General features: G+C 45.0%; 1 protein-coding gene across 3 annotated transcripts in view; it reads left to right on the top strand.

Moving 5' to 3' along the window:
* The window catches only part of FBXL13 (F-box and leucine rich repeat protein 13), a 656615-nt gene that overhangs the window by 572553 nt on the left and 60206 nt on the right, over positions 1-23856 (top strand). For all 3 annotated transcript variants that reach the window (XM_063926996.1, XM_063926997.1, XM_063926998.1), the window contains exon 17: positions 20973-21099. In XM_063926996.1, the coding sequence (XP_063783066.1) occupies positions 20973-21099 (127 nt within the window). The remainder of the gene's footprint in view (positions 1-20972; positions 21100-23856) is intronic.

Here is a 23856-nt window from a genome sequence, read left to right as displayed (position 1 = left end):
TAAATGGCTCAACATACAATACTGTATTTAGATAAAGGTATTTGGATGCCTGGCCATTACACCAACAGGGACTGTAATGACAATGTATTTAAATAAATATACTTTAATATGGAGATGGTCGATCTTTTGCAGCTATAACAACTTCCACTCTTCTTGGAAGGTTTTCCACAAGATTTTGGAGTATTTCATTGGGAATTTGGGCCCATTCATTCTGTCAATCATTTATGAGGTCAGGCATTGTAGTAGGCCTGGCTCGCAATCTCCGTTCCAGTTCATCCCAGAGGTACTCAATGGAGTTGAGGTCAGGGCTCGGAGTTGAACTTGAATACAGGTTGAATCCGATGGGTATTTTGCCTCTTTTCAACCTCACTAACTATGTAACTCATCAAACCATGTCTTTATAGTCCTTGCTGTGTGCACTGGGACACAGTCATGTTGAAATAGAAAAATGCCTTCCCCAAACTGTTGGCACAAAATTGGAAGCATAGCATTGTCCCAAATGTCTTGGTATCCTGAAGCATTAAGATTGTTCTTAACTGGAGATAAGGGGCCTAGCCCAAACCTTGAAAAACAGCTTCATACCATTATCTCTCCTCCACGAAACTTTACAGTTGGCATAATGCGGTCAGGCAAGTAATGTTCTCCCGGCATCTGCCAATCCCAGACTTGCCCATCAGACTGCCGAACAGAGAAGCGTGATTCGTCACTAAACAGAACATGTTTCCACTGCTCCACAGTCCAGTGTCTGTGTGCTTTACACTCCATGCAGATGCTCGGCCACGGAAACCCATTCAAATTAAGCTTCCACCTCACAATATTTGTGCTTAAATTAATACCAGTGGAAGTTTGGAACTCTTCAGCTATGGTATCAGCAGAGTGGTGGTGACTTTTATGTACGTTAGCAGTTGTTGACCCTGTTCTGTGATTTTATGTTGTCTTCTGCTTAGTGGCTGAGTTGCTGTTGTTCCTAAATGCTTCCACTTCCTAATAATATCACTTACAGTTGGCTGTGGAATATCCAGCAGGGATGAAATTCACGAACTGTCTTAGTGCAAAGATGGCATCATCCTATCACAGTACCACGCTTCAAGTCACTGAGCTCTTCAGAACGACCCTTTTTTATATCACAAATATTTGTAAATAGAGACTGTATGGCTAGGTGCTTCATTTTATAAACCTGTGGCAAAGGGTATGATTGAACCACCTAAATTTAATAATTAACAGGGGTGGCCAAATACTTTTGTCCATACAGTGTAGATCAGTGATTAGGATGGTGATAAATGGCAAGGAGGCAGATGAACTGTTCGCACGTCACTTCAGGTAACACTAACACTCATTGCTACATTGAGCTATAGGATTATAGATCATACTCCTTTGACCAAAACATTGTGGGGCTAAAGAGTCTGATTCTGATTTGGAAGTAAAGCAAAAAAATAAAACAAAACAAGTTAAGTGTGCACCTGGGTAAAACCATGTTGCACTGTATGTGGGGCAGGTGTAAAATGTGCACAGACAAAATATATTTCCGAATAGTGATATCTGCACTTCAGCGATCCATGGTGAATTAGGCCCTTAGTACCAACTTCAACTTTTTGAAAATTGCACCTCTTGTGTGTTTGATATGCATTAGATGTTATTCACTCTCTATGTTCATTTTTTTCTAATTCTCTTTCTAGTTTCTTGTATTATGTCTTATCTCCATGTCACACTGCACTGGCTTCTATCTTGCCATCCTCCACTATGGAGTATAACTAGCATATAAGTATTTTATATCAGTATATATTAATACTTAGGGTTGTCACAATTGCATTTAACCATTGGCATCACTAGGACTGCTCGTGACTGCCCAATGTGTACTCCTCGTGTATGTGGCCTAGTGTCAGGGGTTGTAGGCCCTCCAACCCACTTCCAACTTATTTTTGCACCAATACCCCTAATCATACCACATACAAAGTTTATTCATTCACACTCAATACTCCCAGGGGATGATTCAATTGGTATTGCCATTCCCCACACCTGTGTGCACCTGCCAGCAGCTATTCAGTTGTTTCTGCCAAAGGGCGCGCTAACAAGATATTCGTTATGGTAAAACTTACCGTTGATAACGTTATTTCTCCTAAGTCCACAGAATCCACAGGATAACATTGGGATATGATGACACGACAGCGAATTAGCACCAAACGGTCAAAGCTTTCGGCCTCCCAGCGTGCAACAGGCCCATCCATATATCCCCGCCTTTTGGCTCAGGCAAATCAGTTGTTTTTCCAAGGCTTAAGGCAGGAGCATCATAGAGAGCCCTAATCAGGCGAGAAGAACACACATGCACACCCTTCCATACAAGAAGGAAGAGGTTGGTGAGTGAAAGGATCCTCAAATCAGGTGCATCAGGGTGGGATACATGTGGATCTTGTGGACTTAGGGGAAATAACGTTATCAACAGTAAGTTTTACCATAACGAATATTTATCCGGCAGGGTCCACAGGTTATCCACAGGATAACAATGGGCTGTACGACAGCAATTTAGTGGTAGGGACGCTCCTGATTGGACAGGAGAATCCTTCGCCCGAATTCAGCGTCCTGAGAGGCAAAGGTATCAAAGGCATAATGTCTAATGAATGTGTTAATGGAAGACCATATGGCTGCCTTACATATCTGTTCTGCTGAAGCACCATGTTGTGCTGCCCATGACGGACCTACTTTACGAGTAGAGTGAGCAGAGACGTTAGCCGGAACAGGGAGATCAGCTTGAGAGTATGCTTCTGAAATTATCATCCAAAGCCACCTCGCCAGTGTCTGCTTAGCAGCAGACCATCCTCTCTTGTAAAATTCATAGAGAACGAAGAGAGTGTCTGTCTTTCTGATGGCACTGGTACGATCCAGGTAGATCTTTAAGGCACGGACTACGTCCAAAGATGCAGAAAGGTCCAGCCCCTGGAAGGCCGGGACTACAATTTCTTCATTAAGGTGGAATTTAGACACCACCTTAGGAAGATACCTAGATTTGGTTCTGAGAACCGCTCTATCTGGATAAATAATCAGAAAATGAGGGCGACAATACAATGCCCCTAAATCTGAAACTCTTCTAGCTGAAGCAATAGCCAGTAGAAAGAGAGCTTTAGCTGTCAACCATTTAAGATCCACTTTATTAAGTGGTTTAAATGGGACAACTTGAAGGGCCTTTAGGACTAAACTTAAGTCCCAAGGCACTGTAGGAGGAACAAAAGGAGGTTGAATGTGCAGGTTTCCCTAGAAAAAGGTGCGCACATCCTGTAGGTTAGCAATTTTGTTTAGGAACCATACAGTCAATGCTGACCCTTGCAGCCACCCGTAAACCTTTATCCATTCCTGCTTGAAGGAATGCTAAGACTCTGGAAACTCTGAAAGACCTAGGGTCAAATTTCCAATCATTGCACCATTGAATATAGGCTTGCCATATTCGGTGATAAATGCGAGCTGAGGAAGGTTTCCTTGCTCTGAGCATAGTTTGAATTACCTGTTGTGAGAATCCTCTTGCCTTCATGATGGAAGTCTCAAGAGCCACGCCGTCAAAGACAGTCGATCCCGGTGTTTGTGATAACAAGGACCCTGAGACAGTAGATTTGGGCGTTGATGGAGTAGGAATGGAGCATCCATTGACATCCTCTGCAGGTCTGTGTAACAATGTCTTCTTGGCCAAGCCGGAGCTATTAGTATCACGGCACCCCTTCCTTGTTTTGTCTTTCTCATCACCCTGGGTAATAGGGCGATTGGTGGAAAAACATAAGCCAGACGAAAGTCCCATCTCACTGATTGGGCATCCACAAAGATCGCTTTGGGATCCTTTGTTCTTGACCTGTGTGCAGGAACTTTGTTGTTCTAACGGGACTCCATGAGATCTATCTCCGGCAACCCCCACTTGTCTACCAGGGTTTGTAAGACCTTTGGTGTAAAGCCCATTTGTTTGCATGAATGGCTTGTTGACTGAGAAAATCCGCTTCCCAGTTTAGGACTCGCAGAACGGACACTGCGGACAAGGCTGGATGATGAAGTTCTGCGCATTTTAACGCGTGACTTACCTCCTTCATTGCTTTTTGGCTGCGAGCTCCTCCCTGATGGTTGAGGCACGCTACTGCCGTTGCATTGTCTAAGTGGATTTGAACTGGTTTCCCCTGAAGGATGTCGTTTGCCTGAATGAGTGCCATGTATATGACCTGATGTTCCAATATATTTATTGACAGGCACTGCCCCTGGAAACAACTCCTTCCTGACACCATTTCCCAGCCCTAAAGGTTGGCATCCGCTGTCAGAATTTCCCAATCTGATATTCAAAAGGGTCTCCCCTTGTCCAGATGGAATGTCAGGCTAATAACCTCCTTACTTCCAGAGTAATGTCTGCAGCCATTAGGCTAATAACCTCCTTACTTCCAGAGTAAGGACCATAGTCTGCGTCTGATGAAAACCATTCCACTTGGCAAGGATCAGACGTTGCAGAGGCCTCGAGTAAAACTGAGCATATTTCACAATGTTTAATTTTGACACCATCAATCCCATCACACGCATTGCTGCGTGAATGGATATCTTTCGACTGCGTAGCAGCTCCTGAATCCTTGACTAAACTTTGGATATTTTGTTCAGAGGTAAAGTTGCTCTCTGAAGGCTCGAATCCAACACAGCCCCCAAGCGAGTCATTCGCTGTGAGGGAACCAGAGATGACTTTGCCCAATTTATGAGCCAACCGTGTTTCTGCAGACAAGCTACTGTCTGTTGCAGATGACACAGAGGCAATTCCTGAGATTGTGCCAGGATTAATAGGTCGTCAAGGTATGGAAAGATTCTTATCCCCTGCTGGCGGAGATAAGCTGCCATTCCCACCATAATCTTGGTGAATACTCTGGGGGCTGTGGCTAGTCCAAATGGAAGGGCCTAGAACTGAAAATGCTGTAGGGCAGGGGTGGGGAACCTTTTTTCTACCAAGGGCCATTTGGATATTTATAAAATCCTTCGAGGGCCATACAAAAATGGTCAACTTAAAAATTAGCCTGCTATATTTGGTAAAAAATTTAATTAACTCACGCTTAATGTGATGGTTGGAACTGCTTCTCTTTGGTCAGGCTTTTGATGTTAGCTGGTACTGATGATGTTGCTACTCGCAACTGGTTTTCCAGGTTTGCGTCAGTCAGTCTGGAGCGCAGTCGACTCTTTGCAATGGTAAGTTTTGAAAAGAACTGCTCACAGCAGTAAGTTGTTCCAAACAGAGATGCATATTTCAATGCATGTCTCCTCAAAGTGGGAAATTCATCATTGCTTATGTAACGTTTATAGAACTCAAGCAGTGGGAAGTTGTTGTACCTAGCTTTCAGCTCATTATCGCTTTGTAGCTGAATGATTTCATGTTGTAGGTTATCAGGCACATCAGCTGGTTCCACATTGAATGGTGTAGCGAAGATGTTCAATTCCATTTGTTTACTTTTCACATCCTTGAATCTTTTATTAAATGCCTCAATTAAATTTGCACATTCTTCAGCATATTCAAGTGTCGTACAAGGCTTTTGTCCTTCCAGAGTGGGGAAATGCACTGTGTTATTCCTTTCGAGTTGGACTTTCCACAGCCTTAATTTAGCTTCAAATGATTTCACGTTTGAAAGCAGGGAGCTGAAAAGCTGGTTGGGGCCCTGCAGCTTGACGTTCAGCTCAGAAAGGTACTTGGTAATGTCCACCATGAATGCTAGATCACACAGCCATTTGCTATCATCAAGTTCCCTGACAGGTTTTCCCTTCATCTCCATGAACTGCTGGACTTCATCCCGCAGTTGGTAAAACCTCATAAGCATGTTCCCGCGACTCAGCCACCGCACTTCACAGTGATAAACAAGATCACCGTACTCAGAGTCAAGGTCATTCAGTAACTCCTTAAACTGGCGGCTGTTATGCCCTCTGCTTTTGACAAAATGTATGCATTACACTACTGTTGACATCACATTGTTGAGCAGCAGCGACTGTGCGCAGAGACTTTCTTGGTGTATGATGCAGTGGCATATAATTAAATCACTTGGATCAAGACTGAGACGAATCAGTTCTTTCTTGACAAATGCAATTAATCCTTTTTGTGAGCCAACCATGGCTGGAGCTCCATCTGTAGTAAGGCCACTTAACTTTTCAAATGTTAGCTCAAGTTTTTTCATTGATGAAACAAGTCTCTCAAATAAGTCCTCACCTCTTGTAGTGCCATGCATGGCTTCCAGTGACAGCAGTTCCTCTCGCGTATCAAACTCTGCAGTGATCCCACGAACGAAAATGGCCAGTTGGGCAGTATTTGTTATGTTCGTTGTCTCGTCACAAGCCAGAGAGAAAAATTGGAAATCTCCCGCAGAATGTTTCAGTGTTTTTTCAATATCTTGTGCTAAATCAGTAATCCGATCGGAGACGGTTCTCCGGGACAAACTAACAGTCTGAAACAATTTTACTTTGTCTGGTGCTAACAACTCTGCTGCAGCCACCATGCACTCTTTAACAAAATCTCCCTCTACATGAGGCCTTAGCCTCTTTGCGATTAGCTCGCTCACTACATAACTTGTCTGAATGACGTTGTCTCTGTCACAACGAGGCCTAGTGAAAGTGGCTTGTTGTGATTCCAAACTCCGCTGAAGAGCATTGATTTTATCCAGACGCATTTGGCCACTCAATTTACTGAGTTTAGCATGTTTTGAGCTGTAATGACGCTCCAGATTGGCTTTTTTCATTACTGCTAATGCATCGCCACAAACCAGGCACACAGGTTTGCCTTTGACTTCAAGAAAAAAATATTAATTTGTCCATTTCTCTTGGAAAGATCGACACTCTGCATCAACTTTTCTTTTCTGTGTAGTCGCCATTTATGTTGCTACAAAGTAGACAGAGGGATAACATAATAAGTGATCGGTACTGAGTATGAGCTGACATTCACATTGCGCCACACAGTATGAGCCAAATTCACATTACCCCACACATTAAGAGCCGAAATGTACATTACCCCATACAGTATTAGCCAAATTCACATTGCGCCACACAGTATGAGCCAAATTCACATTGCGCCACAGAATACGAGCCAAATTCACATTATGCCACATAGTATGAGCCGAAATGTATATTACCCCACGCAGTATTAGCCAAATTCACATTGCGCCACACAGTATAAGCCAAATTCACATTACCTCAGACCCCACAAGCTCCTTCCCAGTCTTCAGGCAGCAGGACAGGGGATGAATAGCTTCCGATGGTCACTTTTTGGGCCTGCATGGGTCCACTTCACGTCAGTTTGTGTGCTGGCAGTGTGGCTCACTCTGTGCTGGCAGCGTGTCTCAGTCTTTTTATGTTGCAGCAAAATAATAAAGGGATAATATAATAAGTGGCCGGCACGCCACACAGTATGAGCCAAATTCATATTACGCCACATAGTATGAGCCAAAATGTACATTACCCCACACCATATGAGCCGAAATCCACATTGCGCCACACAGTATGAGCCGAAATTCAGATTGCGCCACACAGTATGAGCCGAAATCCACATTGCGCCACACAGTATGAGTCGAAATTCACATTGCGCCACACAGTATGAGCCGAAATTCACATTGTGCCACACAGTATGAGCCGAAATCCACATTGCGCCACACAGAATGAGCCGAAATCCACATTGCGCCACACAGTATGAGCCGAAATTCACATTGCGCCACACAGTATGAGCCGAAATTCACATTGCGCCACACAGTATGAGCCAAAATCCACATTGCGCCACACAGTATGAGCCGAAATTCAGATTGCGCCACACAGTATGAGCCGAAATTCACATTGCGCCACACAGTATGAGCCAAAATCCACATTGCGCCACACAGTATGAGCCGAAATTCAGATTGCGCCACACAGTATGAGCCGAAATCCACATTGCGCCACACAGTATGAGCCGAAATTCAGATTGCGCCACACAGTATGAGCCGAAATTCAGATTGCGCCACACAGTATGAGCCGAATCCACATTGCGCCACACAGTATGAGCCGAAATCCACATTGCGCCACACAGTATGAGCCGAAATTTACATTGCGCCACACAGTATGAGCCGAAATTCACATTGCGCCACACAGTATGAGCCGAAATCCACATTGCACCACACAGTATGAGCCGAAATCCACATTGCGCCACACAGTATGAGCCGAAATTCACATTGCGCCACACAGTATGAGCAGAAATTCACATTGCGCCACACAGTATGAGCCAAAATTCAGATTGCGCCACACAGTATGAGCAGAAATTCACATTGCGCCACACAGTATGAGCTGAAATCCACATTGCGCCACACAGTATGAGCCGAAATTCACATTGCGCCACACAGTATGAGCCGAAATTCACATTGCGCCACACAGTATGAGCCGAAATCCACATTGCGCCACACAGTATGAGCCGAAATTCAGATTGCGCCACAAAGTACCAAACATAGTATGATTCCCTGCACACCATCATCCCCCCTGTACATCAACATTATCTTGCTGCACATTAAAATGTCCCCTCTGCACAGCAATATGATCCCCCTTGCACACCAACAGGCTCTCTCCCTCCCCCCCCCCACAACAGCAGTTTAGTTCCCCCATATTTAATTTATTTACCTTTCAGTGGTAGTGGCAGTGTCTCTGCGCTCCAGCTCCCCGTAGTTCTCCCCCTCCGCTCTCTGCTCTCCACCTCCCTCCTCACCGCGGCCACAGCGCGTTGTCTCAGCCGCGCTCCCCCCCAATTCTCCTGCGCAGGAAGAGCGGGAAGAGATGAGTAGGCCGGGTGACGGCCTCTCATTGTCCCTCCTCCATGCGTCCTCTCGCCGCCGAACATCCGACCCCCCCACCCCCCGCGCGCACGCATGCTGCGCGGTTGCCTAGTTACCCAGCGTCTGCTAAAATGCCAGGTCTCCCTCCTCACTCCTCTCCTGCGGCTGCGGTGCTATGAGCGGGCTCGGCGGGCCGGGTAAAGTGTCTTTGCGGGCCGTATACGGCCCGCGAGCCGGACGTTCCCCACCCCTGCTGTAGCGGGATAGCAAACCTGAGATAGTGCTGATGGGACAGTGCTATAGGAACATGTAGGTAAGCTGTCAGGTCCGGGTGTTTTTGTGAATCCGTTAACCCGGGACCAACCACAGGTGTAGGTGCTGGGGTATGAAGAAAGCAGGGAGGACGAAGAAAGTTCCATTCCATATATTTATTGAAATTAACAATTCCAGTAAAGAGTTAAATGACAAGTTGTTAATCATCATATCATACTGAAGTATTGCAGAAATGGCAGAAATAATATGCAGGATAAATCTCAAAGACAAATAAAAGAAATGTTCATGGTACTGTATATAAAACAAGCTGATGAATAAATGTTGAATTGTCCAAATATAAACAAGCTTTGATGCTGAACTGCAGAATGTGATTAACTGGATAATGCAGACATGAAGAAATAACTGTAAGGATTTGCAATGGAGTTTTGAGAGTTAACTGAGAGACTGTGAAGAATTATCCTTGTTATGACAACATAGCAAATATAAAGTACTGAATAGGGTTACTTGCGGGTTCCGGAGATCACTGTGAAACTGTAGTAGATGACAAGGTGATGAATGGGTTAAATGCAGAGTTGAACAAACGAACAGCTGAGGGAAATGGAATCCTCCAAACTTTGAATGGTAGGCCGACAAGGTAAACCTCATGCAAGACTCTGGGAATTCAACTGTTTCCAGTAGGTGAGCAATTAACTGACAGCACAGCGGAGAGCCGGTGGATCTTTCAGCAGTGAAGGCTGCAGACGGACCTCTGGGAACGGAGGCGATATCTGGACCACGGGAATCACACAGGAATGCACGGAGAGAGCTCAGAGCTAGAGCACAGCGTTGATACAACAAAGCACTGGCCCAGAGTAACATAATCCCAGCCTACTTAAAGGCAGCACAAGCACGGGATTGGCTTACACCTGCCCACAGGTGTTTTCACAAGTGCTCTGTATTACCTATTTGGTCTCCAACATGGCCACCTCCTATACAGCAGACACACCGCAGTGCCTTAGGCCATTTGGTCCCCGCACTCACAGTTCCCAGATTCTGCATTACCTGTGCCACCGATCACGCCGCATCCCCACACGGGCGCACAGCACCGCGAGCAACCGCACTGGCAACGGATGAACCCCAGAACCCGCAAAGGCAAGAGACCGGTTCGTGACAGTACCCCCTCTTCTACGGATGGTCTCCGAACACCTTTGAACCTTATCAGGATTTTTGGAGAAGTATTTCTGTACCAGTCTTGGAGCATGAACATCTTCAAAGAAAACCCAGGATCTCTCCTCCGGACCGTAACCCTTCCAGTCGACCAGAAACTGTAAACGTCCATATCGGGAACGTGAGTCCACAATCTCTTTAACTTCAAATTCCTCATTCTGCAAAGAGTGAACTTTAGGAGATTTGGACTGGGTAGTACGGAACTTATTGAGAATCAAAGGCTTCAGTAAAGATGTATGAAAGGCGTTAGGAATTCTCAAAGACGGTGGCAACTTGACTTTGTATGACACAGGGTTGAGTACTTTTACAACGGGAAATGGACCAATAAACTTGGGAGCAAATTTCTTAGAAGGAACTTTGAACCTGAGATTGCGCGTAGAAATCCAAACTTGGTCTCCCACCTTGTAATTCGGTACAGCTTTACGTTTTCTATCTGCAAAAGATTTATAACGAGCGGAAGTTTTGACCAACGACTTACGCACACAACTCCAGATTCTGGATAGACGTTGAAGCTCTTGATCTGCTGCTGGAACCTCTAGGGCTGGCAATGGATGGAACTCTGGCACACGAGGATGAAAGCCGAAGTTAATATAAAAGGGCGTAGATTCTGAAGACGAATGGAAGAGATTATTATGAGCAAATTCTGCCAATGGAAGGTAGTCAACCCAGTCATCCTGTGAGGACGATATATATAGCCGGAGAAATGTTTCAAGGTCTTGGTTTACTCTCTCAGTTTGTCCATCTGTCTGAGGATGATATGCAGAAGAAAAGTTCAACTTGACATTTAAAGATGAACAAAGCGACCTCCAAAACTTGGCCACAAACTGTGTTCCCCGATCAGAGATGATCTCTCGAGGAAGGCCATGTAACTTGAAGATTTCAGAGATGAACAATCTGGCTAATAAAGGGGCTGATGGTAACCCAGTTAATGGAATGAAATGTGCCATTTTCGAAAATCGATCCACTATCACCCAAATGGTATTTCGCCCTTTTGATGGAGGTAGATCGGTCACGAAATCCATTGAGATATGAGTCCATGGTTGTTTGGGTATGGATAATGGATGTAATAAACCTGGTGGAGAACTTCTTGGACTCTTATGTTGGGCACATTTAGGACATGCTGCAATAAACTCTTGGACATCGGCTTTGAGACGTGGCCACCAATAAGACTGTTGAATAAACTTGAGAGTCTTTAGAACCCCAGGATGACCCATGAAGGCAGAGGAGTGAGCCCAGGTAAGCAGCCGTTTTCGAAGACTTGTGGCGACAAAGGTCTTGCCAGGCGGAGGAACTGGAGAGGTTCGAGTCATTAAAAAGGACGTAGGATTCACAATGGTTTGATTCGTGGTAGCATCATTTAATTCAGAAGAAGCAAAGGACCGGGAAAGGGCATCTGCCTTTTTGTTCTGAGACCCTGGACGATAGGTGAGCTTGAAATCAAATCGTGTGAAGAAAAGCGCCCATCGAGCTTGTCGTGGATTCAAACACTGAGCTGACTGCAGATACAGAAGATTCTTATGATCAGTATAAACTGTAATGCGATGTTGTGCTCCTTCTAGAAGGTATCTCCACTCCGCAAATGCCAACTTGATGGCAAGTAATTCTTGCTCACCGATTGCATAATTACGTTCGGCCGGGAGGAACTTACGGGAGAAATATCCGCAGGGATGGACCTTTTTATCTTCAAAGACTTGTGACAACACAGCTCCTACTGCTTCTGTAGATGCATCCACCTCTAGTAGAAAGGGACGATTCAAATCAGGCTGTCGAAGAATGGGGGCTGACACAAAGGCTTGCTTTAAATCAGAGAAGGCTTTGATTGCTTCTGAAGACCAGTTCGTAGGATTTGCTCCCTTGCGAGTTAGGGCTGTGATGGGAGCAGCTAACGTAGAATAATTCTTAATGAATCTCCTATAGAAATTAGCAAAGCCGAGAAATCGCTGAATCCCCTTGAGAGTTGTAGGAGTGGACCAATCTCGGATAGCTTGTACCTTACCGGGATCCATACATAGCTCTGATCCAGAAATGATGTAACCAAGGAACGGTATGGAAGATACTTCAAAAGTGCACTTCTCTAACTTACAATAAAGTTGATTTTTCCTCAGACGTGTCAGTACCTCTTTAACTTGGTGACGGTGAGACTTTATATCCCTAGAGAATATTAGGATATCATCCAGGTACACTACTAGACACTTGTAGAGAAGATCACGAAAAAGTTCATTCACATAGCTTTGAAAAACTGCAGGTGCATTACAAAGACCAAAAGGCATTACAAGGTATTCGTAATGCCCATCCCGGGTATTAAAAGCAGTCTTCCACTCGTCCCCTGCCCGGATGCGGATTAAATTGTAGGCCCCTCGGAGATCCAGTTTTGTAAACACAGTAGCTCCTTGTACCCGGTCAAATAATTCTGGAATTAAGGGTAATGGATACTTGTTTTTCACAGTGATCTCATTGAGTCCACGGTAATCTATGCATGATCGTAACCCACCGTCCTTCTTCTTAACGAAAAAGAATCCGGCTCCTGCAGGTGAAGAAGATGGTCTGATAAATCCTTTGGTTAGATTTTCCTGTATATAATCAGACATAGCTTGCGTCTCTGGGATGGATAGCGGATAAATTCGTCCCCTAGGAGGTGTTTTACCCGGAACCAGGACAATTGGGCAGTCCCATTCGCGATGAGGAGGTAGAGAGTCTGCTGCTTGTTTACTGAAAACATCCGCAAAGGATTGATACACCGGAGGTAGGTCGGGAAGGCTAATTGACCGGAGAGGTACAATTGAGGCTAAACAGTCCTTGGTACAAGATTTACCCCATGAAAGGACTTCCATGGTTTGCCAATTAAATTGAGGATTATGTTTCTGCAGCCAAGGTAAACCAAGTATCACATCTTGAGAGGCTTTGGGAATCACGTAGAAGGAGAGGTATTCGGAATGGAGCACACCAACTTTCATCTTGAGACATACGGTTCGATGAGTAATTATACCATCTGGAATTCGACTTCCATCCACTGCTGTAACGGCAACTGCTGCTTCCAGAGGCATGGTTTGAACTTTAGACCGTATGACAAAGGCTGAGGAGATGAAGTTCTCGGCTGCCCCGGAATCTAGGAGAGCTGAAACTTTCACTGTAGAACTTGGAACTTCTAATTGAATAGACAAGGTCGGCTCTTTCCCAGAACGTGATTCTAAAGTAACTCCTAGCTTAACCTCCCTTGAATAAGCTAGGAGCGAGAGTTTTCCAGGCCGGAGTTTGCAGGATTTAACCAAATGTTCGGAGGACCCACAGTACATGCAGAGGTTACCCTGTCGACGACGAAGTCGTTCTTCCTCTGTGAGGCGAGAGTGCCCAATCTGCATAGGTTCTTCTGTTGTTACCGGCGACTGTGATGAAGAATCTTGTCGAGGCCTAGGATGATAACGTGGACTGGATCGCTCTGTCCTGGATTTCTCTAAACATCGCTCTCTGTAGCGTAGGTCAAGTTTGTTACAGAGAGAAATCAATTCATCCAGTTTAGTAGGCACATCCCGGATGGTTAAATCATCCTTGATTTTCTCTGAAAGTCCATTCCAAAATGCGGCGATCAGGGCCTCCTCATTCCAATTTAACTCTGAAGACAACGTGCGAAACTGAATAATATATTGACTGACAGGACGTAAACCTTGACGTAGACGGAGAATCTCCAAAGATGCTGAGGTGGTTCTGCCTGGTTCGTCAAAGATTCTCCGGAAGGATGATACGAACTCCTTGTAATTAGAGAGGATAGGATCACCTCTTTCCCATAATGGTGATGCCCACTCCAGAGCCTGACCGGAGAGGAGGGCAATAATATATGCAACCTTAGCACGAGCTGATGGGAAACTGGCGGACAACAGTTCGAACTGGATCTCGCATTGATTCAGGAATCCTCTGCAAAGTTTTGGAGTTCCGTCAAACTTACTCGGAGAGGGTAACTGCAAGCGGGACGTAGGCAACGTCACAGGAGAAACTGTAGTGGTAACTGGGACAACCGGAGTTGGAATCTGGACTTGAGACATTTTAATAGCCGTATGAAGAGTCTCTAAACGGTCTGCCATAGTTTGCATAAACTGCACTATTTGTGTCTGTATAGACTCCTGGTTTTCCAGACGGGAAAGGATATCTGACGTAGCACCGCCTCCTGCGAATTGGTCACTTGACGGATCCATGTGGCCAGTGCTTACTGTCAGGTCCGGGTGTTTTTGTGAATCCGTTAACCCGGGACCAACCACAGGTGTAGGTGCTGGGGTATGAAGAAAGCAGGGAGGACGAAGAAAGTTCCATTCCATATATTTATTGAAATTAACAATTCCAGTAAAGAGTTAAATGACAAGTTGTTAATCATCACATCATACTGAAGTATTGCAGGAATGGCAGAAATAATATGCAGGATAAATCTCAAAGACAAATAAAAGAAATGTTCATGGTACTGTATATAAAACAAGCTGATGAATAAATGTTGAATTGTCCAAATATAAACAAGCTTTGATGCTGAACTGCAGAATGTGATTAACTGGATAATGCAGACATGAAGAAATAACTGTAAGGATTTGCAATGGAGTTTTGAGAGTTAACTGAGAGACTGTGAAGAATTATCCTTGTTATGACAACATAGCAAATATAAAGTACTGAATAGGGTTACTTGCGGGTTCCGGAGATCACTGTGAAACTGTAGTAGATGACAAGGTGATGAATGGGTTAAATGCAGAGTTGAACAAACGAACAGCTGAGGGAAATGGAATCCTCCAAACTTTGAATGGTAGGCCGACAAGGTAAACCTCATGCAAGACTCTGGGAATTCAACTGTTTCCAGTAGGTGAGCAATTAACTGACAGCACAGCGGAGAGCCGGTGGATCTTTCAGCAGTGAAGGCTGCAGACGGACCTCTGGGAACGGAGGCGATATCTGGACCACGGGAATCACACAGGAATGCACGGAGAGAGCTCAGAGCTAGAGCACAGCGTTGATACAACAAAGTACTGGCCCAGAGTAACATAATCCCAGCCTACTTAAAGGCAGCACAAGCACGGGATTGGCTTACACCTGCCCACAGGTGTTTTCACAAGTGCTCTGTATTACCTCTTTGGTCTCCAACATGGCCACCTCCTATACAGCAGACACACCGCAGTGCCTTAGGCCATTTGGTCCCCGCACTCACAGTTCCCAGATTCTGCATTACCTGTGCCACCGATCACGCCGCGTCCCCACACGGGCCCACAGCACCGCGAGCAACCGCACTGGCAACGGATGAACCCCAGAACCCGCAAAGGCAAGAGACCGGTTCGTGACATAAGCATCCTGAATATCCAGGGATACCATAAAATCCCCTGGCTCCTTGGCCAAAATGATGGAACGTAAAGTCTCCATATGAAACTGAGGCACCCAAATGTACTTGTTCAGCACTTTGAGACTGAGTATGGGCCGGAACAACCCATTTGGCTTCTGGACTAGAAACAGGTTGGAATAAAATCCCTGTCCTCGTTGCGCAGGAGGAACTGGGATGATTACTCCTGCCTGAAGCAATTTCTGAGCTGCCTCTTGCAAAGCCCTGGCCCTTGTTTCCACTGAAGACGGGCTGCTACAAAAAAAACTTTGAGGAGGGTGTTTCTTGAAAACAAACACATAACCATGAGATACCGCTTCTTGCACCCAGACATCTGTGGTAGACTGCTGCCAGATCTGTGCAAACTGAAGAAGTTGGCCTCCTACCCTGGGGTCCCCCAGGTGGAGACCTGCACCATCAAGCTGATGGCTTATCTTCTGATTTGGAAGCCGGTCCTCTGGTAGCCCAATGCTTTTTAGTCTTACCAGACTTGTTGTATTGGGACTGTTTGCCATCACTCTTCCCTTTCCTTTTCCTTGAGACCGAAAGGGCCGAAAAGCTGGAAATCTAGGCATGAATACTGTTTAATTCTTTACCAAAAAGAATATCTCCAGTAAAAGGCAAAGACTCCAGAACCTTCTTGGATTCTGAATCAGTTTTCCATGTACGTAGCCAAACCGCTCTACGAGCTGCTACTACTGAAGCTGATGCCTGAGAGGCAATTGTACCCATATCCAAGGCTGCTTCTTCCATAAACATCGCCACCTGTTTGATAGTGCAATATGGAATTTTTGCTCTCTAGATGCCATTAAAAGATCCTCCTCCAATGCATCAGCCCAGGCAGCCACTGCTTTCGCCATCCAGGCTGAAGCCATGTCTTGTCTTATGATTGCCCCAGACAAGGAAAAAATGTTTTTAGAAAACCATCAACTCTCCTATCCGTGACATCATTTAATGATGTTGAAGGCAGAGGTAATGTAGATTTTCGCACCAATTGAATGACATGCATATCTACTTTGGGAGCCACATCTCTTTTTAAACATACCCAGCCGGAACAGAAAAATTGGATTTCCATTTCCTTGGAATTCTAAACTTCTTACTGGGCGTAACTCAAGCCTCTTTCATAATTTTCTTCAGCTGTTCTGACCTAGGAAACTCAGTCCTAACTGTTTTGGAACGTTTAAACACAGTTGCCTTAGATTTTAACACAGGCTCTGCTGCCTCCTATAAGGATAGAATGGTTTCAATCGCACTAATTAGCTCAGATATGTCCACTGAGCTGAGGCCTTCCTCCTCGTCTCCGTATGCAGAACGGGAGTGTGATGAGTCTTCATCCTCCGACGAATCCTCATCTGAAACGTGTAGACTGTGAAGACGTTGTTTCATGTTTATGTGATTTACTTACCACCGGCCTTTCAGCCTGTTTTTGTTGAGAGGCTGCTGCTTCCCCTGCTGGATGTAATAAACCCCAGGTGGAATGTTGCATGTAAGGGTTACAAGTGTAACCTATCCCTAGTACAGAAGTTGGCATTATCCGCTCAGCTATACTGGATAATGTCTGTGCAAAAGTAGCCCATGGGGGATCCACTTGCACCTGTATCTGCCTTGGATTTTTCAAGAGACTTTGTTAAAAGCTAAAACAATTTGCATACAAAGCATAATGAACCATATCCTCAGAGGTTAACCCAGGTTTGCAAGACAAACATGACATGAGTGTTGGTGCTGCTGTGAGTGTATTTTCCTCACCCTTGCCGCTCTTAGACATGATAAATAATCACACACCTATGCAGTGTTAACTACACAATTTGTGACTGTAATCACTTTAAATTTTGTTAAAGTGACATACAATCCGACCCTACCCTGCTTTGCACCAGCATTGAGGATCAGAATACACAGAAAAACTGACAGAATTATAGTAAAGTTAGCAATCAGTCACAGGTTAAACATTAGTACAATAAGCAATATGAGCACATAATCAACTACAAAGTACATTTCAAGTATGTAGGAGAACATATTACTGCATTACATTATACAAGAGTTTTAAACGTATTCAGTCACACAGCGAAAGAAACAGCAGCAATATTTATCAGATTCATATGCATCAGGCACTTATCCAACTATTCATACTCAAAGGTAGATAGAGACTTAGGGGCCGATTTATTAAAATGCTGTTAAGGTTCTTTATATGCAGGGTCCCGCTTCACCGCATTATCGTGGTGAAGCGGGACTTCTTTTCCGATGCATTTACTAAGCCTGCCTTGTTCGTTATGGGAGCGTGTTATCTCACCCTTCTGGTGATACGCGTCCTCCCATAACGGTCATCCGCTTCGGTTGCAGTGACTTCTTCTGCACATGCGCCATCAAGTAACTCCCAGCGTGCAGTTCGGGAGTTATGCTGGCGCATGCGCGGTTTGATTTTGTGGACGCTGGAGACAATAAAAAATTTTGACAAAGGAATAAAAAAGAAAGAAAGAAGAGTAACTGCTTTGACAACCGCAGTGCCGGATCTGGGCGGCAAAGAGAGAGAAGGGAGGAGAGACTAACGTTCGGGCACACCGAACATTCATAAGTAAGGAAGGTGATCATTGCTCTATCTAACAGATAGAGGCGCCGAAAAGGCAGCGGCAGCATACCGCCCCTGCTTACAATAGAATTTCGATAGCACATTACCCTTTAAAGAAGGATAATAAATCTACCCCTTAGTGCTGTATCACCCGGCTCAGGACAGTGGGATCCATGGGGACTTTACCCCGCTTCCAGGATCGATCAATTACATTAGTGAACGCTGAGTGGATCCAGGCGCTAATAGTGTACACACTCGCCCTGTGAACCTACAGTGAACACAGACTGAACACTGACGCACCAGTCACACAGCTGCCCATGCTGCGACTGGGTCCTTTTATATACACAGTGTCTCAGACGGAAGCGGGAACTTATGAGAGCCAGTTTCATCATAGCGTTTGATGGTTTTTGCAACTGCACTTGAGGATACATTCAAAGTTCTTCAAATTTTCCGTATCGACTGCCCTTCATGTCTTAAAGTAATGATGGACTGTCGTTTCTCTTTCCTAAGTTGAGTGGTTCGTGCCATAATATGGATTACAACAGTAGTCAAATAGGGGTGTCCACTGTGGGCTAACCCTACCTCTGCACAACACAACTGATGGTCTGAAACACATTAAGAAGGTAAATAATTCCACAGATTGACTCGGCACACCTGTTCAGGGCCGAAACTAGGGGGGGGGGCTAGGGGGGCAGGCGACCTGGGCGCCGGATTGGAGGGGGCGCCGAGACCCCCTAACACCCGCCGCGGCACTTTTATAACGTTGAAACCCCCTTCTCCCGAGTGCCCAGCTCGGGGGGCGGGGTTTCGCGGAATGACGCGATTGCGTCGTGACATCACGGCGCAAACGCGTCATTCCACGAAACCCCGCCGGAGGAGGGAGAAGGGGGAGCCGCGCAGACCGGACGAGGAGGGAGAGGCGGCTGAAGAGCGTCGAGAACCGCTTCAAATGTAAGTCAGCCCCTCTCCCTTCCTCTCTCTCTCTCTCCCTCCACCACCGTCCTGCCGCTATGTGTAAAATGGGGACCTGTGCCTGCCGCAATGTGTAAAATGGGGACCTGTGCCTGCCTCAATGTGTAAAATGGGGACACTTTTTCCTGCCACAATGTGTAAAATGGGGACACTTGCCAGCGTACTGTGTAAAATGGGGACCTGTGCCTGCCTCAATGTGTAAAATGGGGACACTTTTTCCTGCCACAATGTGTAAAATGGGGACACTTGCCAGCGTACTGTGTAAAATGGGGACCTGTGCCTGCCGCAATGTGTAAAATGGGGACACTTGCCAGCGTACTGTGTGAAATGGGGACCTGTGCCTGCCGCAATGTGTAAAATGGGGACACTTGCCAGCGTACTGTGTAAAATGGGGACCTGTGCCTGCCGCAATGTGTAAAATGGGGACACTTGCCAGCGTACTGTGTAAAATGGGGACCTGTGCCTGCCGCAATGTGTAAAATGGGGACACTTGCCAGCGTACTGTGTAAAATGGGGACCTGTGCCTGCCGCAATGTGTAAAATGGGGACACTTGCCAGCGTACTGTGTAAAATGGGGACCTGTGCCTGCCGCAATGTGTAAAATGGGGACACTTTTTCCTGCCGCAATGTGTAAAATGGGGACACTTTTTCCTGCCGCAATGTGTAAAATGGTGACACTTTTTCCTGCCGCAATGTGTAAAATGGGGACACTTTCCTGCCGCAATGTGTAAAATGGGGACACTTGCCAGCGTACTGTGTAAAATGGGGACACGTGCCTGCCGCAATGTGTCAAATGGGGACACTTTTTCCTGCCGCAATGTGTAAAATGGTGACACTTTTTCCTGCCGCAATGTGTAAAATGGGGACACTTTCCTGCCGCAATGTGTAAAATGGGGACACTTGCCAGCGTACTGTGTAAAATGGGGACACGTGCCTGCCGCAATGTGTAAAATGGGGACACTTTTTCCTGCCGCAATGTGTAAATTGGGGACACCTGTCTGCCGCAATGTGTAAAATGGGGTCACCTGTCTGCCGCAATGTGTAAAATGGGGTCACCTGTCTGCCGCAATGTGTAAAATGTGGACACTTTTTCCTGCCGCAATGTGTAAAATGGGGACACCTGTCTGCCGCAATGTGTAAAATGGGGTCACCTGTCTGCCGCAATGTGTAAAATGGGGACACTTTTTCCTGCCGCAATGTGTAAAATGGGGACACCTGTCTGCCGCAATGTGTAAAATGGGGACACTTGCCTGTCGTACTGTGTAAAATGGGGACACTTTTTCCTGGATATGAAATTCATGTTAGAGAAGGGAATTTTTTTAGGTAAAAAAGTTCTGAAAGAGATATATATATATATATATATATATATATATATATATATATATATATATTTTTATTCATGTATTTATTTATTTTAATTTTTTTTATTATTATTTTTATTTATTTATTGTAAAATATTTTTTTTTTTTTGGCCGGGGGGTGGGGGGGGGGTGTCAAATGACTACCTTGCCCCGGGTGACAAAAATCCTAGTTTCGGCCCTGACCTGTTAATTCAAAACCATTCCAGGAGACTATCTCATGAAGCTGATTGAGAGAATGCCAAGAGTGTGCAAAGCTGTCATCAAAGCAAAAGGGGAATACTTTGCGGAATCTATAATATAAAACATTTTTTGATTTGTATAACACTTTTTCGTTTACAACATAATTCCATGTGTTCTTTCAAGTTTTGATGTCTTCAGTATTAATTACAATGTAGAAAATAATTGAAATAAATAAAAACCACTGTTAAAAGGAAAAGATATTTCCTAATGTTATGTTGGAAGTATATAATTTAAGACATTCTTTGTTTTAGGTGTCACAATCTAAACTTTCTGAGCCTCCGCTTCTGTGAGAATGTGACTGATTCTGGCATTGAACTCCTTGGCAATATGACTTCACTCATTTCCATTGACATTTCTGGCACCAGCATTACAGATAGAGTATGAATAACTTTTTTTTTTTGTATGAGTATAATATTTTACAGTATTGACAGATTATCATGCTGCACCAAATTATGGGATTTAATATAAGAGAAGAAAGTCGGCTTGGAATTATAAATAAGTGGTTACCTGCTCTACAGAATCTCAAAATAATCGGTAGGCACTTTATGTCTGTGAGTTTTGTGACATCCATTTACTGACAGGTAAAAATCTTTCTTTGTTTTATTTCCTGAAAAACATGATTCCCTGTCAGTGGGCAACCCTGGTAACTGGACAATGGCTTTTTAGCTGAAAAGGACACCATTCAAACAAGAGAGAGAGTACTTTACAATCAAATATTTCAAAAATTACACAAACACAAGTATAAATACAGTTAAAAGCCAACTTTATGACCCTTATTAAATGAAAGCAAAATATAATATTGCTAATACTGTATATAGGAAAATATTTATGGATATTATTTAATTTTTAATATTGTATAAATGTTAAGTAAATATAAGAAATAAGAGACATTTCCAAAATACAAAATTTATGGACCCACGATGCACTGCTACTTGATGACGTTATTCATTTCAAGATACACACCTATTTTTATAGTTTTTGGAAATATCCCATACAATGAGTTCCATAAAAGCACAGCCAAATACCACTGTAGAACCCACCCTCTCCTTATTTATTTCAACAATTTATTTTTTTCCTTTACACATGTTCTTTAATGCGGGTTGGGGCTGTGAAATGAATGAATGAATGCTATTTTGAGCACTGTGGTGCTACAGTACACGTGTGCTTGTAATCCTAAAACTACACTACTCCCATCAGGTCGGTCACAAGACATTTGCATTATTGCAGGTGTAATCATCTTATACCCCTTTCAAACCGCCTGAGGCATGTCACACCTGGGAGCCTGACACGGGAGCTTCCAGGGTGCAACCCGCCTCTGGCGCCCCGCCGCCGCTGTCTGCAACCTGGCATATTGTCGGGTTGGTGACGTCAGCGGTGATGCGGCGCTTGGAGATCACATGATCTCCCAACGCCGCCCGTACACACACAGTGAATGGGAAACGGGTCGCCGCCCGTTCACACAGCACAGCGAGCCAGGTTGCACGAGTTCAATCCTGCTCGCTACCAGGTTTAAAATAGGATTTTGGTACCTACCGGTAAATCCTTTTCTCTTAGTCCTTAGAGGATGCTGGGGACTCCAAAAGGACCATGGGGTATAGACGGATCCATAGGAGCTTGGGCACACTATAAAGACTTAAACTGGGTGTGAACTGGCTCCTCCCTCTATGCCCCTCCTCCAGACCTCAGTTAGAAAACTGTGCCCAGGAGGGATGGACATTTCGAGGAAAGAATTTATCGCTATAACACAGTGAGTGTCATACCAGCTCACACCTCAAACACACCGTAGAACGTGGCATTCAGCAGAATACCAGCCAACGGCATGCACAAAACACAGCCACATGCTGAGAAAATATGTAACACAAACCGTGTGTTCACATAAGTTAAAATAAGACACCGCATGCCATGGCATGAACAACGGTAGCAACCGCCTGACAGAGAAAACACACCACCAGGGTGTAACCAAAAGCAATAACTGCAGACACAGTACGCACTGGGATGGGCGCCCAGCATCCTCTACGGACTAAGAAAAAAGGATTTACCGGTAGGTACCAAAATTCTATTTTCTAAAACGTCCTAGAGGATGCTGGGGACTCCAAAAGGACCATGGGGTTTATACCAAAGCTCCAAAACGGGCGGGAGAGTGCGGACGACAATGCAGCACCGAATGAGCAAACAAAAAGGTCCCCAACAATCAGGATATCAAACTTGTAGAGCATAGCAAAAGCGTCTGATCCCGACCAAGAATCCGCTCAGCAAAGTTGACCCGCCGAGACTCCCCGAGCATCCGCCCAAGATAAGCCCATCTTCCCAGAAGAATGGACCTCCACCTACTTCGGTGACTGCAATCCAGCCGTAGAATGAATATGCCAAACCGCATCACAGATTCAGCGTGTGAAACAGACTGCATAACGCAGTCTCCCAAACCATGCTGGGAACATGCCAGACAGACAGAGCTTCTGTTACTCCACACTGAGCCAAATTGGCGACTTACATACTCAAAACCCCGGCTAGATCGAGGAAATTTGAATCAGCTAATGCCTAAATAACTACCAGCAACAAAATAGGCCGATTTCTGCTAAACCCAGAAACCACTCTTGGTAGAACTACCAACCGAGTACCCAATTCCTCTCTATCCACCTGAAAGATCAAACACGGCTCTTGTGAGACAAAAACACCACTTCCGATACCCGCCTTGCGGATGTTAAAGCCAATAGCATGACCACCTTCCGAGAGAGAAATTTAGTAAAGAAACTTATTAGGCTTGCCTCCACACCGGCTTGTAAAGTATGGATAAGCACGACCTAGCTGAAAGACTTCCATAGGAGTCTTCGTGGATACACCCCGAGACATATAAGTACTCCAACTACGGTGGTAACTCTTTGTCGTTAGTTCTTTCCTAGCCTGAAGAAATGAGGAAACGACTTCACCGGGAACACCCATTCGGCTTAGGATATGGCATTCAACCGCCTCGCCGTCAGACGTAGCCGCGGTAAGTCATGCTACATGCCCTGATCTTGTTGTAACATTACCTCACGTGGAGGAAGAGGGCCGTAATCTTCCATGAGTAACCATGAAAACTGGATAGCCAACCCTCGCTGGCTAGACCGGATTCAAGAGGATCACCGCAACCTTCTA

The sequence above is a fragment of the Pseudophryne corroboree genome, chromosome 6, assembly GCF_028390025.1.
Source record: "Pseudophryne corroboree isolate aPseCor3 chromosome 6, aPseCor3.hap2, whole genome shotgun sequence".
Classification (NCBI taxonomy): domain Eukaryota; kingdom Metazoa; phylum Chordata; class Amphibia; order Anura; family Myobatrachidae; genus Pseudophryne; species Pseudophryne corroboree.
This window is presented reverse-complemented; position numbering and strand designations above follow the sequence as displayed.